The 16,720-nt window shown below is 59.1% G+C and overlaps 1 protein-coding gene across 1 annotated transcript; it reads right to left on the bottom strand.

Moving 5' to 3' along the window:
- Positions 1 to 347: 347 nt before the first annotated feature.
- RTN4RL2 (reticulon 4 receptor like 2) lies at positions 348 to 15,809 on the bottom strand. The gene is made up of 3 exons (XM_028517737.2): positions 15,407 to 15,809; positions 9,263 to 9,744; positions 348 to 1,677 (listed from the first exon to the last, which is right to left on the bottom strand). Exons 1-3 carry the CDS (start codon positions 15,435 to 15,437, stop codon positions 928 to 930), a joined length of 1,263 nt encoding a protein of 420 aa, XP_028373538.1. The 5' UTR covers positions 15,438 to 15,809; the 3' UTR covers positions 348 to 927.
- Between the last annotated feature and the right edge of the window lie 911 nt (positions 15,810 to 16,720).

Raw genomic sequence — 16,720 nt, 5'->3', positions numbered from 1 at the left:
GATGGGACTCCTCCCTGCAGGGGAAGGTGGGAGCTGGGAGGGAGTCAGCTGCAGGCCTCGCCCTGGCTTAGCTCCTGGGGTGCCAGACAACTCAGGGTCGGCTGTAGCCGCCTCTCCTGGGCAAATGAGGAGCTGAGGTGCTCTCCTTGGAGCTGCTACGGACACCTGTCTTGGCCTGACACATCCCTCTTCCTCAGGCCGCGCTTCTTGTCCCGGGGCGAGCAAGAAGCTCTTCAATGGCGTGATCGGGTCCCCTTTCTCTAGCCCTCCTGGCCCTGCAATCTGGGTGGTTCTAAGCCCTCCTCCCACTTCTGAGGCCCTGAGCCAACAAACCTTACAGAAAAAGATAAAATAATAGAATTTTTTAATAAATCTTTTTTCCCAAACAACTTCTGTTGATCTTCACCACACAGGGGCCATGGTGGAGAGGCAAGTTCTCTCCAGGCACCTTAAAAAGTGTCCAGGGTAGACTTAGGAGAAAAGTATTCCTCCAGTGTCGGGAGGCTGAGGGGGGCGAAGAGAAGCAGGGGCCGAGGGGCAGCCTGGCCCTCCGGGGGGCTTCTCGGTGGGGCTTCCTTCCCCGAGCTTCCGAAGGCTCTGCTGGTGGAAGATGCTCTGCAGACAAAAGCTCCTTTCGAGTCCGCCGTGGGCACTGGGAGAAGGGGTCAGCGCCTGCCTGGGATGCCCCACCCCAGCCTGGGGATGGGGACGAGTTAATGGCCAGAGTTGGGGAGAATCGGGCTGAGCCGCCAGACACGGCCTCTTGGGGTTGCCTTAAGCCAGCATCCCAGGTGGCCTGGTCCTAGGGGAGAGAGGAGCAGGGAGTGGAAAGAGAGGCAGCAAGGCCGGGGGCGGGGACTGGGCCAGAGCCGCAGCTGAGGGCTGGGGCTGGGGGCCACCCCAGCCTCTGCAGTTTCAGCACCGCAGTCAGAGGTGGTGGGGCGCCAAGAGCAGGACACAAAGCAGAGGGGTGGGGAGCCCGGCCGAGAGCGCGGGGCCGCGGGAGTCCGGGGGCACCTGGCAGGCTGCGCCCGGGCACGTCTGCTCCCCCCGCTGGTCCTCGCCCCCGTAACCCCCCCAGTAGTCGTCCTCGGTGGGTGAGTCCCCGCCCGGGCGCCCCCGCGGGTCTTCGGCAGGCAGGTCTCGGTAGAGGGTGGAGGGGTCGGCGGGGGGCGCGCCAGCCTCCGCCACCCCGTACAGGTGGTTGGAGGAACTGTTGCCGCGGGCGCGGCTGCCGGGCCGCGTGGGCGCCGCGGGCGGGCAGGACTGGAAGTCGGCCTCGCGGAGCTCGCGCAGGTCCCGGCCCTGGCGCTCCGGCGGGGTGGCGCAGGTCACGTCGGAGCTGGACACGCGAGCGCGCTGGAACCAGGCCCAGAGCGGCCGCGCGCGGCAGTCGCACGCCCAGGGGTTGGCGTTGAGCCGCAGGAACTCGAGCGCCGGCAGGTCGGCCAGCGCCTCGCCGGGCAGGGAGGCCAGGCTGTTGTTGAACAGGTAGAGGATGGTGAGGCGGCTGAGGCCACGGAAGGCGGCGCGGTGCACGCCCTGCAGCCGGTTCCCGTGCAGCAGCAGCCGGTCCAGGCCGCCCAGGCCGCGGAACACGTGCTCCGTCAGCAGCCGCAGGCGGTTCCCGTGCAGGAAGAGATGGCTCAAGTTGGCCAGGTCGGCGAACAGGTCATCCTGTGGGTTAGGGGTGGAGAAGAAGACAGTGGTCCTGAGACAGGTGGAGATTTCTCCCCCGGGTCTGGAGGAGGGGAAGGAAGGGGAGCGCCCTGGGAAAGAATTTGACCTTTCCTTTCAGAGTCCTGGGTTTGAATCCTGACTCCTCTAAGCGAGATAGAGGTTAACGTGGGAAAAGTGCTATAGTCGAGGCCGGTGGTTCTTCAACTTTTGGGTGCACCAGAATCCCTGTGGATCCCGAAACGCTGCCCCCAGAGTTTGTGATTTAGCCCGTGCGGCCTGGCCTGAGGATCTGCCCGTCTCCACAAGTTCCCAGGGGGCGCTCACTCTGTAGGTCGGAAGATCACACACACTTGGCGAATAAGAAGCTCTGGTTAGGCATCCAGACTAGGGGGAGCCGATTTCCTGACTTCAAATCCCGGGTCTGTCATTACCTGACTGTGCTACTACCTTGGGCGAGCCCCAGCGTCTCTGTGCCTCAGTTTCTCCATCTGTATGAGGTGGAGATTAAATTGAGCGGCATGTATTAACGCGCTTAGAAAGAGGCTTCCCCGTGGAAGGTGTTCTACGAGTTGGCCGTGACTGTTAACTTGGCCACGCCAGTAATCTCTCTAAGCCTGTGGCCTCATCTGTAAAGAGGGGTTGAAGGTACCTCCTCACAGTTTTGTTCTGAGGATTAAAGAAGAGGATCCATGGAAAGCTCAGACGGTGAGGTGCTGGGCACCGGGTCTGGCACAGCGGTATCCGGTCCTTGACGAAGCCCACAGGCTCAGAAGTCGTGGCCCCTGGCGCCAGCCCGGCTTGCGCTCTTCCCAGCTGTGGGACTCTGGGCGACTTATTTAGCCTCACAGAGCCTCTGTTTCCTCAGTGTGTGTAACTGGGAGAACAGCCCCCTGCCCCCGCCCCCACCCCCGCCCAGACCAGAGGGAGAGTTGGATGACATCATGCTGTAAGGGCACAGCACCTGGTAGGCACATGGACCACCATCAAGAACTGATGGTCACTGTGACAATAGGGGCTCAGTTAGGTAACTAATGTCCCTTTCCTGACAACAGAGGAGCTCTTGGGGGTCCAGAAGGTCTGCCAAGAGGCCAAGGTATTAAGGGGACCATGTGTCCGCCTGCCCCTCCCCACAGGCAGCAGGGGAGGGGAAGGGAGGCTGCTGCCCCGTGTCCTGCATCACTGACCCCCCTTAGAGGGGCTGCCCCGCTTCTGCTTGTCCGGGCTGGAGGTGCCCCAGCAGGCCATGTTCCTTTTGGGAGGATCTTGGACTGTGGTTCAGAATGAATGCGGGTGTGGGTGTGGGGAGTGGATACGCTCCATGGGTGGGAGGTGGGAAGGGGCCAGGGCTGGATTCTGCATTTTAACCAGCTCACTAAGGTATCGGTGATGATCAGCTCCAGGGTCCACCAGCCCAGCCTGCTTTTTACAGGGAAGAGCACTGACACCCAGGGAGATGGAAGGCTTGCCAGAGCAGGGACCAGAGCCCTGGGACTGAGGTCCTCCCCCAGTGATGCAGGACATTACTGTGGCCGGCAGGTCCAGGAGGCCTGGCTCTCAGGGACACGACATCCTCCATGTGCAAGCCCGTGCACCCTGGGGGGCCTGTTTCTGGGCTGTGGCTCTCCCACCCTTCCCTGTCTGGGGAGATGATTCCCCCCCCCCCCCCCCCCCCCCCCGCCCCAGGAGCCTGGTCACAGGCTCTCAGGTGGGGGGAGGGCACTGACTCCCAGCCCACACCCACAGCCTCCACCTTCCTGTGCTCCTGCGTGTTCTCGCCCCCTCCCATCTGGCTTCCGCCCTCTCCGCTACAGGAACTGAGCTTGCCAAGAACCCTCCTCTTGGCCACACTGAGATCCGTCCCCCTCAACCTTCTCGGCTGCCTCTGACACTAGTGTTCTTCAAACCCCGTGCCACTGCCCATGCTCAGGTCAGGCCTCCAGTGGGCTCCCCGAACCTCTGTGGCCTTGGGCTGGCCCAGCAGGGAGTGGGCTCTGAGTCCCTTCCACTCAAACACCTAGTTAGGGAGTGTCAGTAAGAGCGGGACACGCCCAGAGATACCTGGTCAGAGGATCAATGTATGTGTGTGGGAGCTGGGCAGAGGGAGCATGGGTGATGGACCTTTGGGACTTGGGGAGGTTAGGAAGGGATGACCAAAGGTCAGGGCCCCTAGGGAATTCAGGCGCCTTTGGCCCACAGTTCCAATTTCTAGGCTACAAAGTTCCTTGATTCTAACCACCTCTCTTTCCCTTTTTTCCATTTGCACACGCCCTGCCCCTTCCCTCTCTGAGCCTCAGCCAGGGGGTCCATTTCCCCTCCCCCCCATCCAAGCTGTTGCCAAATCCCGCTGCAGCTCTCAAATCCGGTCCTCCTCTCTCCATCGTTAAAACCGTTCTCTGTGCATTAATAAGCTCTTGACTTTCACAGCCCTCGCCCTCCCCCACCGCCCTCCCTATCGCCCCCCCCCCCCACCCTGGGCTGAGAGCGGCTGCTAAAGTCATCTTCCATTTCCAAAACCACATTTCCCTCACCTCCCCCAGCCAGTTCACAGCTCTCTGCATCCATATGGAATCTCAACGCAGCATCCCTGCCCCCCTTCTCTGGACAGCATCCTGTTCTTAACCTTGCCTCCTTCCAGCCTCCCAAGCTCCAGTCTTTGGCACTAGTGGCTGAGCTGTGTGACCTTGGGCAGCTCCAGGTACCTCTCTGAGTCTCGGTCTTTTTATCTGTGAAACAAGGGACTTGAGATAGATGATCATTAAGATCCATCCTCATCTGATATTAATGAGTGAGTCCTGGACGGCACCTCATTCATTCAGCAAAGCTCTATTGAGTGTCTACGCTGTGCCAGGCAACCCCCCTCCTCGTGCTCACCAGTCTACGTCTGGTGTCATTGTCTGGGCAAGCAGCTGAGCTTCAACTGTGAGCCAAGCTCAGTGCTGCGCATGGGCCACGTAGTAACCTGCACAACCCTGTGAAGCAGGTAGTGTTATTATCCCCGCCCCCAACCCCTGTACCTTTGGAGATCAGGAAAGGGGGATTCAGAGAAGGCAAGCGACTTGCCTGGGGTTCAACAGCTATCAGGTAGTGGAATGCAGATGTGAGCTCTGTAGACGGGGCGGGGCTCTGAAGAGCTGCACTTGAGTCAGACCTGGGCCAGTTCTAGGCTGTGCCCTTTACTAACTGGGTGACCTTGGACCGGCACCTCGACTTCACTGAGTCCCAGCGTCCTTCGCTATGAAATGGGGAAATGATGCTCACTCAGCCCACACATGGTGCTGAGCCCTTTTCCAGCAGCCTCTCCGTTAATCCTCACCAGAAACCCCTGAGGTAGAGGTAGGTATTTCCCCCCTGCTGCAGATGGGTCCATTCAGGATTAAAGTGGTGAAGCAATTTGCTCAAAGCCACACAGCGAGTCGGAGGTGGGGCTGGCATTCAAAGCCAGATTTGCCTGAGTACACAGGCTGCTCTTATACACCATGTAGGCTGCTGTGATGATTAAGAGAATGGATGTCCTTATCATCTGGCTCCATTCAAGTGGGAACTACGCTCCAGGAGTGCAGGGACACTATTGTTGTTCACTCCTGAGTCTCTGGTGCCCAGAATGCCGCCTGCCATGTAGTAGGTGCTCAACACACATCCACTGATGAATGAGCCCGCCTGGCACAGTAGCTGGCGTGCGGAAGACAGTCTCTGAGAACCTCTAACCCAGCCCATTTCCACTGCCACCTTCCTCATCTTTAAAAGCTGTGGTCCTCTCGCCTCCTCCAAAGCTCACCCCTTGGGGCAGGCCCATCTTTATCTTGGGCCACACCTGCATTATCTTGGTCCCCATTTCCTCACCCGTCTGTGGCCTCTCCCAGCCTAGTTTCTCCCGGCATTTCACAGGCAGGGCTGTCTCTTGCTTTCTCCTCTATAGAGGACCAGTTATGAAGATGCCTCTTTCCCATGGTGCCTGTACCATTCATGCCAGGGATGTGCAAAACAAACACTTCCCATCTTGGGAGATCCCAGTGTCTACTCAAAGTCCCCTTTGTTCGGGTCTTTCCCAGGACCTGTCTCCGGGTCCTGGCCTGAGAGTCAATGGAGGGTCAGGTTCTAATGACACGATTTATTCAGCACTGAACTATGTGCCGTATAAACACTAACTCATTTACTCTTTACAGCCGTTCTTTGTGGAAGGCATTCTTTTTATTATTTCCACTTTTAAGAATAAGGAAACTGAGGTCCAGAGAGGAGAGGCATCATACCTAAAGTCAAACACATCAGAAAGTAGCAGAGCAGGGATTCAAACTCAGGCCCTCTGACTCCAGATTTCTCGTTGTGAACAGCTGATAAATATGGAGGAGGCCAGGGTTTCCATGGTCGTACCCAAGTGTGGCCCTGTACTAAAGCTCTCATGATCGCCACTTTACAGATGAGGAAATGGAGACTGAAGGAGGGTTAGTAATCTCTCCAAAGTCTTAGGAGCTGGGATCTGAACCTACATCTGGTAGACTCCAAAACAAGCGCCTTCAAAAATGAGTCCACGCTGCCGTACTTCAGGGTACCCCCCCACACCTCCACCCAGACAGACCCTAGTGGAGAGTTGTACATGATGGAAGTGGACTGAAATGTGGTCAGCCCATGTAGGCTCAAGCATCCCCAGCTCTGCCTGGCTGGCCGGCCTCAGGTACTTCATTCCACGTCCCTACTGCCCCTCCCTGTCCCTGCGGCCAGGCTGTTGGGAGGTGAAGCATGCTGGTGAGAATGCGTGAGCCCCAATCACACAGGCAGCGGTTTAAGGGATTTGTGTGTAGAGGCCTTATATCTGCAAAGTCTTGGGACCTGGGCCTCAGCTTCCTCACCTGTGAGGAGGTGCAAACATCTCCCAAAAGGGCTGTAAAAATGAGATGAGGTGGCTGAGCACGCTTTGGCAACTGTGAGGTGCTAGGCCAGTTGCGGACGGAGAGAAAAGAGAGGTGTGTTCTGGGGCCCACCCGCGGCCTCAGTGTCATGCTTGAAGTTGACTCACATCTCCAGGATGAGGTCCAAGATGGGCCATCTCTCCAAGATCAATGTTCAATGAGGCTTGCCACTCTTTCAAAATAGTATTTTAACAAGCATTTATATAGTGCTTATCGTGTGCCAAACACTATTCTAAGCGCTTTACAAATTATTCATGCACTTACATTCATGAAATCCCTAGGACATGGGTGCTGGTGCTCCCTCCGTTTTACAGATAGACAAACTGAGGCCCAGAGGGATTTAAAAATGTCACACACTTGCAAAGTGCAGAGTTGATACCCATAAAGTCTTTCGCACAGCACCCCATGCTTAGCGTGTCTGCTAAATGATAGTGGGTGCCATTATCATTGTTGATGCAATCATCATAACCACAACAGCCCTGGCTGGTGTGGCTCAGTGGGTTGAGCGACAGCCTGCGAACCAAAGGGTCGTTGGTTCCATTCCCAGTCAGGACACATGCCTGGGTTTTGGGCCAGGTCACCAGTAAGGGGTATGTGAGAGGCAACCACACATTGACGTTTCTCTCCTTTGCTTTCTCCTTCCCTTCCTCTCTCTCTAAAAATGAACAACTGAACTCTTAAAAAAATAACCACAACATATTTTTTCCAATGTGCTACACAGAGCAGTCTTCCCCCCTCACCCTGACTCACGGCTTTGCTTTCATGGTTTCAGTTACCCACGGTCAACCACGGTCCAAAAATACGAAATAGAAAATTCCAGAAATAAATGATTCCATAATTTTAAATTGTGCGCTGTTCTAATGAGCGTGGCAAAACGTCTCATCCGCCCGCCCGCCTGGAGGTGAGTCAGCCGTTGGTCCAGTATCTCCTCACTGCCTTGGTTTCCTGCCTGCCGCTCACTCCGCAGCCGCCACGCTCGTCAGAGCAAGGACGGCGGTACCGTCAAGCTTGTGTGCCAGTCACCCTTTCTTTGCTTACTTATGGCCCCAAAGCCACTCACGTCACTATTATTACAGCGTCACTATTATGACTGTTCTATTGTTAGTTATTGTTGTTAATCTTTTCTTGTGCCTATTTTATAAATTAACTTTATCATAGGTGTATATGTAGAGGCTAAAACATAGTACGTATAAGGTTCGGTACCTCTTGCAGAAAAGCGGGGGTGGGTGGGGGCGCTACTGTGTTTTTCTGTCTCTCCCCCCACCCCACCTAGAATGCTATCTCTGTGAAGGCAGGGAAGAGTTGTCTGCTTTGTTAAATGCTGTGTCCTCAGCCCCTCGCACCTAGTGGGTGCACAATACCTGGTTAAATTATTATTGCTTCTGTTATTATCTTTATCAGCATCCACCTGACCTGACTTTTAAGTCAGCACACTGGTGCCCTGGCTGGCGTAGCTCAGTGAATTGAGCGTGGGCTGCGAACCAAAGTGTCGCAGGTTCGATTCCCAGTCAGGGTACATGCCTGGGTTGCAGGCCATGACCCCCAGCAACCGCACATTGATGTTTCTCTCTCTCTTTCTCCCTCCACTCCCTCTCTGAAAATAAAATCTTAAAAAAAATCAGCATACTGGTGACCAGTTAGGCACCAAGCTGGGTGGGCGGAGGACCCGCCTTCCAGGTCTGCCTGGGGAGAAGGGAGACGCGGGAGATTCTTGCCCCGTCCAGCCAGGGGCTGTGGCGCCCAGGGAGGGCTTTCTCCCAGAGTGGTTTGGAGGGCGTGTTATTACTTCCTGGGGAAATAGAATGGGAGGATTTGACTGTCAAACAGTCAGCTTAACAACAACAATAAACAATATTTAGATCAATAATAATAACAATAAATAGCAATTACTGTTATTCCTTCCGTTTTCAGAGCATCCATCTTTCGGCTACTTAACGGCTCTTTACCCTTTTTTCCCCTTCTTCCCTTTCAGCGAGAGAGAGAGAGAGAGACGGCAGGCTTGACGATGGGAATCTAGACCGGGTGGTAGAGTTTCCCCTGGTCCCATTACCCAGTGTGTTGCCGGGAGGTGGAACCTTCTATGGGAGGCCTAGGCAGTGGGAAGGGCTGGGGGCGGGGAGAAAGGCAGCCATGAAGACCTTCAGGCCTGGTGCCTGGGGAGAGGCAGCCCCCGCCCAAGTCAAACAAGGGGGAAAGGAGAGATCACAGAAAGAGACGCATCACCCAGACAGACGTGGGGGTGCGTGTGGAGTGGGCGTGTGAAGGAAGACAGACAGAAGACGCAGAAGACAGATGGGGGAGGCCAGTTAGTGAGAGAGGCAGAGGGGGCAGAGGGGGACAGACGGAAAGGCAGAGGGGGACACACGGGGTGGGGGTGGTTAGAAGAGTCAGAGAGTAGGGGGCAGCAAGCGAACCAAACAGTTTAGACAGACTGACTGACCAACGTGCAGAACGACATGCAGAATAGCCCCCGGAGCAAGCGAGAGGGACACACTTAGAAAAGGAGCAGACATGGGGAGAGATGCAGCGATGCTGAGATGCTGAGGCGGGAAGGGTGTCCTGGGGGAGAGGAGGGACACACACAGGGACAGAGGAACAGAGGGGGGAAACAGGGGTGTGTGCGTGCGTGTGTGGGCGCGCGCGCCTGCGCCCTGCGCGCGCTGGGTGGGGCGGCTCACCTGGAGGTGGAGCAGGCTGTTTTCCTGGAGGTAGAGGTACTGCAGGCTGACCAGGCCGCGGAAGATGTTGCCGGGCAGGCTGCTGAGCTGGCAGCGGTACAGGTGCAGCGACTGCAGCCGCTCCAGGCCTTGGAAGGTGTCGGGCTCCAGAGAGCGCAGGTGCCGGTTGTCACCGAGGTCCAGCTCCTCCAAGGCCTGCAGGTGGCGGAAGGTGCCCGGGTAGATGGTGGAGAGGTTGTTGGAGAATAGCCACAGGGTGAGCAGGTTGGGCCCGAAGGTGCCCGGCCGCAGCGTGCGGATGAGGTTGTTCTGGAGGAAGAGTCGCTGGGTGCTGGGCGGCAGGGACAGCGGCACGGAGGAGAAGTTGTTGGCCTGGCAGCTCACGGTGGGCGGGGACGCGTAGCAGGTACAGAGCATGGGGCAGCTGGGGGCCGCTGGGGGCAGGGCCAGGAGCATCAGCAGGAGGCAGGCCGAGGCGGGACCTGCAGGGAGAGGGGGGCAGGCCTTTCTGGGCAGGCTGTGAAGGCAGGAGTGCCTGCCAGGGGCCAGCCCACCCACCCCTAATGGCGAGAAGCCCGCCGCTCCCAGGTGGGAGGGTTCTGGGAGCAAGTAACCTAGTTGCCAGAGGGCCTGGCCGCTCCCACTCTTTGAGACCCCTGGCATATTAAAAAAATAAAGAAACGAAGAAATGCCGAAAGGACCCTTCAGAAAGCACGGCGCTCTGTTGAGAGTCGTTTCCTGAGTGGTCATCTTTTCCTTGTTTCCACGGTGGTGGGTCTGACCGGCTACCTGTCAGGCTTCCTAACCTCAGTGTTGAGAGTCGGGCCGACCGCTCTTTGTTGTGGGGCACAGTCCTGTGTGGTGTCCTATTTAGGGTGTTTAGCAGCCTCCCTGTCCTCTACCCACTAGATGCCAGTAACACCTTCCCCCTGACTGTGACAACCAAAATGTCTCCAGACATTACCAAATGTCCCCTGCGGAGCAAAGTCGCCCCCACTGGAGACTGGCTGGGACTAAATTGTGAGACTCTTGTTGTGAGTCTCGGGCTGGTGTAAAAGGGCCCCCTGGCTGCCCTGGGTGGGGGGGGGCTGGCCTCGCTGAGCCCACCGGTGGCCACAGCCCCTGCCTTCCTGCAGCTCTCACCTGGGAAGAACCTGGGTCTCTTCCTGTGGGAAGGGCCTCAGGGACCGGGGCGATGATGGGTCTATGACTGGGGGCCCCGGCCTCCTGCAACAGATTCAGCGGGAGGTTCAGAAAGAATGCGGCTTCCTTGGCCTGCCTGTGCAGAATCAGAATTTCTGGGTGAGAGCCAGGGAATCTACATTTCACACCCCAGGCTCTTTTCATTTAAAGTCACTTAAATTTTTTTTTTTCCAAAATAACTTTTGAAGGTTGGATATGGTCCACCCTTCTTAAGATGCAGATGGAGAAGCAGGTCGAGGAAGGCTCCAAAGCCTGGGGGCTGGAGGGGTGTGTCTGAGCCCCAGCATTTAGTGCGGGGCCTTGCCTGGGGAGCTCAGCCACTTCCCGCCCTCACTGTAGCTGGTGAAGGTCTCGGCTGGAACTGGCTTGACCTCTGCTCTTTATCATGACTTCCACCGGACTCCTGGGATTTTCTGCTGGGAGGTTTGCCTGGGGAGAAGGGGAGCCAGCACCCCAAAAGCTAGAAAGTCACTCCCTGGGCACACCTCCAGTGAGCACCTTCTGCTCCAGGCAGTGTGCTAGGCCTCCCAAGGTTGAGGGGAGGATGACGGGGCCTTGGACCCAAAGCCCTCCTCTCCGTCTCCGGGCCTCTCTGAGGTGCAGAGGCCCTGGGGAGGACTGGTGCCTGGTGCCCCGTAAGTGCTGTGTATGAATGCCTGTGTCTGAGCCTCAGGGTTCACGTGGCCCCCACAGGCCCCCAGTGTGGTGTGGACATCACGGAGGCTCTGGTGAGCCTCCTCTCGTGGGGGAACATGCAGGCGAGGGTGGGGGACCCCATGCCCGATGTGTGTGGTGCTCCCGCTGCTCCTCAGTTTGGGGCCCCACCCACCTTGTGCACCCTCGCCTCTTCCCGCGGCCACCGTGCAGGGTGTGCGTGTGAGAGCGTGTGCTGGCTGTCCTCGCGTGTGTGTGTGTGTGAGAGTGCCAGCCCCCTGCGTGTGTAGGCTGGGTGTGATGTAATACTCAGTGACACAGCGCTGCTGTGCCATTCGTTCACACCGCCTCCGCGTTTCTCGGCCCTTCTCACCCCTCCCCCGTGCGGCGTTTCACGATTACTTTCTCCTCCTGAGTTTTTCAGAGCCACGTGGGATGGAGGAGCATGTCTCTCACCCCTCATCTGAACCTGGCAGGGGTGGGGTGCGGGAGCAGGTGGGGAACCTTGGGTGGGTCTTTCAGCCGGGGCTGAGGTTTGGGGCCTAGAACAGGAGATTACAAAGCCGGAAAGATTTTTCCAGGTTCACCTGGTTCAAATTCTTGTTCAACCGAGGTCCCAATCAATCGGGGTTCAGAGAGGACAAGCGACTTGCCCAAGGTCACACAGCAAAGTGGTTGGCAGGGTAAGAACCAGAAAGCAGTCTCCGGATGCCTGGCCAGGGCACTTCCCTTCCTGGCAGAGTCACCTTCTGAGCTCGCTTCCCCAAGGGCTCGACACCAGAGAAAGCCAGATCCTTCTCTGGTCCCTCAATGCCACCCCTTATCCACACACTCCCAAGAATGGGAGCGCCGAAGGCCGCCAGTCCTGGGGAGGACGGGAGCTCTTCCCCCAGCCTCTAGGGCTGACTGGCAGCCCAGAGCCAGGGAAGGAAGGATGTGCAATCCCAGAGCACCTCAGAGTCAGGGGGCCCCTCCCCGGTTTCCAGGGTCTCTTCCTCCCTGGAGGCTGCTCAGCCCCTCAGCAGGGCCTGCCTCCCACTACTCACAACTGGCCCCCTATCTGCCCCCATGAGGGGCTCCCCTCTTCTTTCCCTGCACTCCCTCCCTCTTGTCCCCCGTATCTCCCCCATCCTGGCCCACCTCCCCAAGCCTGAGACCTGTTCCTGGCAGGCTCTCTGAGCAGGGGCCCTGAGCACGGCCCCTCCATGACAGCTGCTGCGTAGCAGTGACTCTGTTGCCATTTCTGGCCCTCGCAGCCATGCAAAGCAGCTGTAACCCAAGGAGCCTCATCCATAATTCAGGCTGCAGCTCTCACTGGAGGCTAGGAGGAGGGGAAGGTGGGGGGCACGGGGTTTCTCTGCCCCCAGGCCTGGCTGGATGCTCCCTGGCTGAGGCAGTGGGGGCTGGTGAGCCGTGCCTCTCTCTCCCTCCTCCACTCTCACCCTCTGGTCCGGTCCCTGCCCAGCGTGTGCCCTTTTCCTTCTCCCCACAGTCCCCTCCTTCCTACCCTCTGCTTCTCACGGCTCTTCCCTGTCACGCCTTCCCTCCTGGCCTGTGTCCTCCTCTCTCTCCAGGACCATGGTCCCACTTCCGGCCCTCTTTTTGTGAATCCCGGGCAAAGACGGGCGTGCGAGACGCACAGGGTGTCAGAGCTGGGAGGGGGCACCTAGGACACCACCGGAGCAAACCCCTTATTTCCCAGGTCACACGCCCGAAGGCTGAAGAGGAGAAGGCTCAGTTTCTGAGTGAGCCCGGGGTCTCCTGACCGGAATCTCCCACAGGCTGCCTCCTGTACCTTTCACCAAGGCTTCACGCCACCTCCCTGCTTCTCTATGGGGGCCCAAGGAAGGCCCTTTCTAACAGTGTCCCCGCCCTCTCCACTCACCCCATCCCTTCCCTTCCCTCGTTTCCTTTTCTCCTAAAGTTAGCAAGTGATGGCGAGAGTTGCAGGAGAGTGTAGAGCCAGGATGGGCAGAAAGCATCTGTTACTAAGCACCTACTGTGTGCCAGGCACTGGATCTGTACGTCTTTATGTCCATAGCATGCAACATGACCCTGTGAGATCAATCTTACGGCCCCCAGTTTGCGGGAAAGGGGCAGGAGGCTCAGAGACATGAAATGAGTGGCCTCAGGTCATGCAGCGAGTACAGGAGGGACCCAGAATGGACACGCGCGTGTCCAAAGGGATTTCCGGTCTTTCTTCGGGAGATTTCACATCATCTAAGGAAAGCACCCCTGAGTGCAAGAGACATTGCCCTCCAGGTAAAGGGAGGGAAGGAGTTGTGCTCAGGTGCGCAGGGCTGGGCCAGCCATGACCCTGGGTCTGTTTGGCTGTCCAGGGTCAAGGCAGAGAAGGAACCCAGGCTCCCTCTGCAACTTTCCTCTCCTGGGTTCCAGGTTGGGGCTACCCTAGGGGGACGCTCTTGGGAGTCAAGGAGAGATGACCAGTGTCCAGGAGATATGGCCAGAGCTGACCAGGGGAGGGATGGAGAGAGGCCAGAACATGGTATTGATCCCAGAAGGCTGAGGTGCCCAGAGCCAAAAGTATCCATTCATTGAGGGGCCACTGTCAAGGACTCTGGGCCATCACCCTGGAACACCAAGCTCAGAAACGAAGTTCTCACCCCCGGAGCCACCCTGCGGTGCAGAGGCCTCAGTGAAGGGGCACCCTTGGAGAGGAGCCTGAGGGACCCCGAGACTAGAGGGCCGGAGCCAGGGTGCCAACCCCCAGGGCACAGTGGCCTCAGGAAAGGTGCTCTCTGGAGTCAAGGTGTTTGACTCTGAAGGATGGTCCGAAGGTCCCGGGTGAGAAGCAACAGCTCCACACCCCACAGGCTGGGGGCCCGAGGGTGCAGGGCCCGAGGGGGTGGCGGCGAAGCCAGTGACGCAGGGGCCTGGGGAGGCACTGGTGCGGCGATGGAGGTTTAGACTGCTGCAAGCGGCTTCTCACTCTGCCAGAATGTGACACCCCAAAATAAGCAGTCACCGCGGCAGCAGCAGCGGCCGCCCGGCTGCAGGATCCGACGTGAGGCCCGCAGATATAAATGGCAGCCAGGAAGCCCACCCTGGGAGGCTGCCGCTCCATTAAAATGTCCTCTCTGTTCTTCCTCACAGCCACCCCTGGAAGCCCTGAGCCCCAAGCCCCGGGCCCGCCCCACCGACCACTCCCTGAAAGAAGAGCTTTGGGAAGGGAGGGCTTCCCACGTGGAAGTGGTTACCAGAAGCGTCTTTGTCTCGTCTCTGGCAACTTTCCCCACCCCCACCCCATCCCTCTCCTCCATCCCTTTCTCTTCCTCCTCCCCCTCCTTCCTTTCCAGCCCTCACCCCCACCCCGGCCTCAACGCCTAGCCCCTCTTCCAGCTGTGGTTCCCTGTCTGCAGCCCCAGTGCTCATCCTTGACCCTCTCTCCCGTTCCTGAGACTCCATCTCCACCCCCATCCGCATCCTCAGGTTTCTGATCTCCCCACTCCCCTCGCCTTCCAGGTCCAGAGGGCCCCAGGCTCTTTCCCATGGCGCCCATCCCCAGATTCTGGGGGCTCCTCTCGGGTCTTCCCTTCACGCCTCCCTTCATCTGGTGTCCTTTCTCCTTCCCTCTTCCTGGCCCTAACCTGGGTCCCACTTCCCTGGGCGCTTTTCCCGTCTAACCTTTATTCCTCCTACTCCTCCCCGTCTCCCTCCTCCCCTAAGGACTTTCTCGCATCGATAACCGCCCCCTCCCCCGCCCCGCGCCCGCCCCCAGTCTCTGGCCCGCACCCTTGGCTGTCACTCAATCCTTGGAACTATCCCCTCTCCAGCGCCCTCCATCTGTCCTATGGGGGTGGGGGGGAGGCACTTGGATTTCCCCCGGCACCCCCACCCTCACAGACTGCCCCCTACCCACATCCCTCGTCCTCTCAGGTGACTGGAAAGTGCTGAGGCACGGGGCACGAGAAGTTGCTGAGTCGGCGCTTCCCCAGCCGGCCGGAGTCCTCAGCGTCCCCAGGAGCAGGTGGAGCTGGGACAGCGGAACCTGAGCCTCCCTCCCCCCGCGCAGGCCCGGTCCGCCTGGCCCCTGCGTCCCCCTACGGTCACGAGCTCCCCGCACGGCCGGGCAGTCTCCGAGTCGGGTGCGCTCCTCCAGCCGGCAGCCCTGGGTGCGGGGGCGGGGCCCCGGGATTAAGCCTTTTTCCTCCTCGCCAGGCTACCCCCCACCTTCCGCCACTGCCCCACCCTCGAGCCCTGAGGGCGGGGGTGCCCCGCTCCCCTCCTCCGGTTGGCCTCCGCTCTCCAGCGGGCTGGGGTCCCTACCTTGCAGCAAGCACCTGAGCCCGGGCAGCATCTTGTCTCCACGCTCGGGGGAGGGGGCGGCGGTGGGGGGCGCTCCCACTCGCTCCCTGAGCCCGCCAGACGGACGGCGGGGACTCCGCGGGGCTCCGGGAGGGCCCGGGAGACCCCGGGCGGCGAGGCCAGGCCGCGGCACTCTACCCTGCGCCCCCCGGGCTGCGGGCCTCGGGAGGAGCCATCGGCCCCGACGGGACGGGGCGGGGCGCGACTGGGCGGGGAGGGCTGGAGCTGGCCGTCGACGACGCCGGGCGCCGGCGCCCCCCAGCAGCGCAGGCGGCGTGCGAGTCCGCCGGTCCTCGGGTCCGCGCGCCCCGGCTGCGAGCCGAGGGAGAGTGGGGACAGCGAGGATGCTCTTCCCAACCACCCCCACTCCTTCCCGCACTCGCTGGCTCCTCCCTCGCTTCTTAGCTTGCCGATTTAACCCTTTCCTGGCCACTAGGAGGCGGGAGCGGCTCTTCTACCCCCTCCCTCCCGGACCCCTCCCCTCCTTGGAGGACCCCGAGGAGTGTGTTCGATTGCCTTCGCGGCGCCGAGCTTCCAGGGAAATCCCTTACAGAGGGGGTGCAGTAGTGCATGGGAACCCCGTGGACTTGTCGGGTTCCCCCCTCCCAGTTGTCTCGGAGGAGATGGGCTGGGCTCCCGGGCCACCCCCACCTCCTCGCGGCGTCCCTGGTGCCAAGGTCCAGGCCTCCCAAATTTCTCTTCCCTGGGAGCGCGTCAAGGCTCCACATTCCCTGCGTCTCTTGGACCCCAAGCCCTGGGAGTGTGCAACTGTGTATAAGAATAATATAGGCAAGAGTTTGCGTGCTGCTCGATCGAGTGCAGAGGAACGTGCGTGCGCGCACGCAGACGCTTGTGCAGGTGTGATTCTTGAGTGCTTGCACGCTACATTTTATATGGGCTCGGGGAAGCGGGGGGCACGTGAGTGTGCCAACGGGTGAGCTGCTGAGTGGCCGCCCGCGAGCGTGCCTGCGCCGGTAGGAAACCTGAGGCTGTTCGAGAGTTTGGCGGAGCGAACTTGGGGATGATGGGTGGCTAGGGTACCTGAGTCCGGGTGTGTGTGTGTCTGGATGCATTTGGCGAGCCGGTCGGTGCAAGTTTGGGTGCGCGTGTGACTGTGTGCATTTTTTGTGTTTGTTATAGTGTGTACCAAAGGGGATAGCTCATTTCCCGCGGGGGAAGAGGAGCCGGCTCAAGGGTGGGGAGGGGAGCGTTGGCTTCACGCAAGCTGCTTCTACTTCCTCTTAGAGAGAGGTGCGTTCTGATCTCACGGGGGTC

The sequence above is a fragment of the Phyllostomus discolor genome, chromosome 6 (assembly GCF_004126475.2).
Source record: "Phyllostomus discolor isolate MPI-MPIP mPhyDis1 chromosome 6, mPhyDis1.pri.v3, whole genome shotgun sequence".
Classification (NCBI taxonomy): domain Eukaryota; kingdom Metazoa; phylum Chordata; class Mammalia; order Chiroptera; family Phyllostomidae; genus Phyllostomus; species Phyllostomus discolor.
This window is presented reverse-complemented; position numbering and strand designations above follow the sequence as displayed.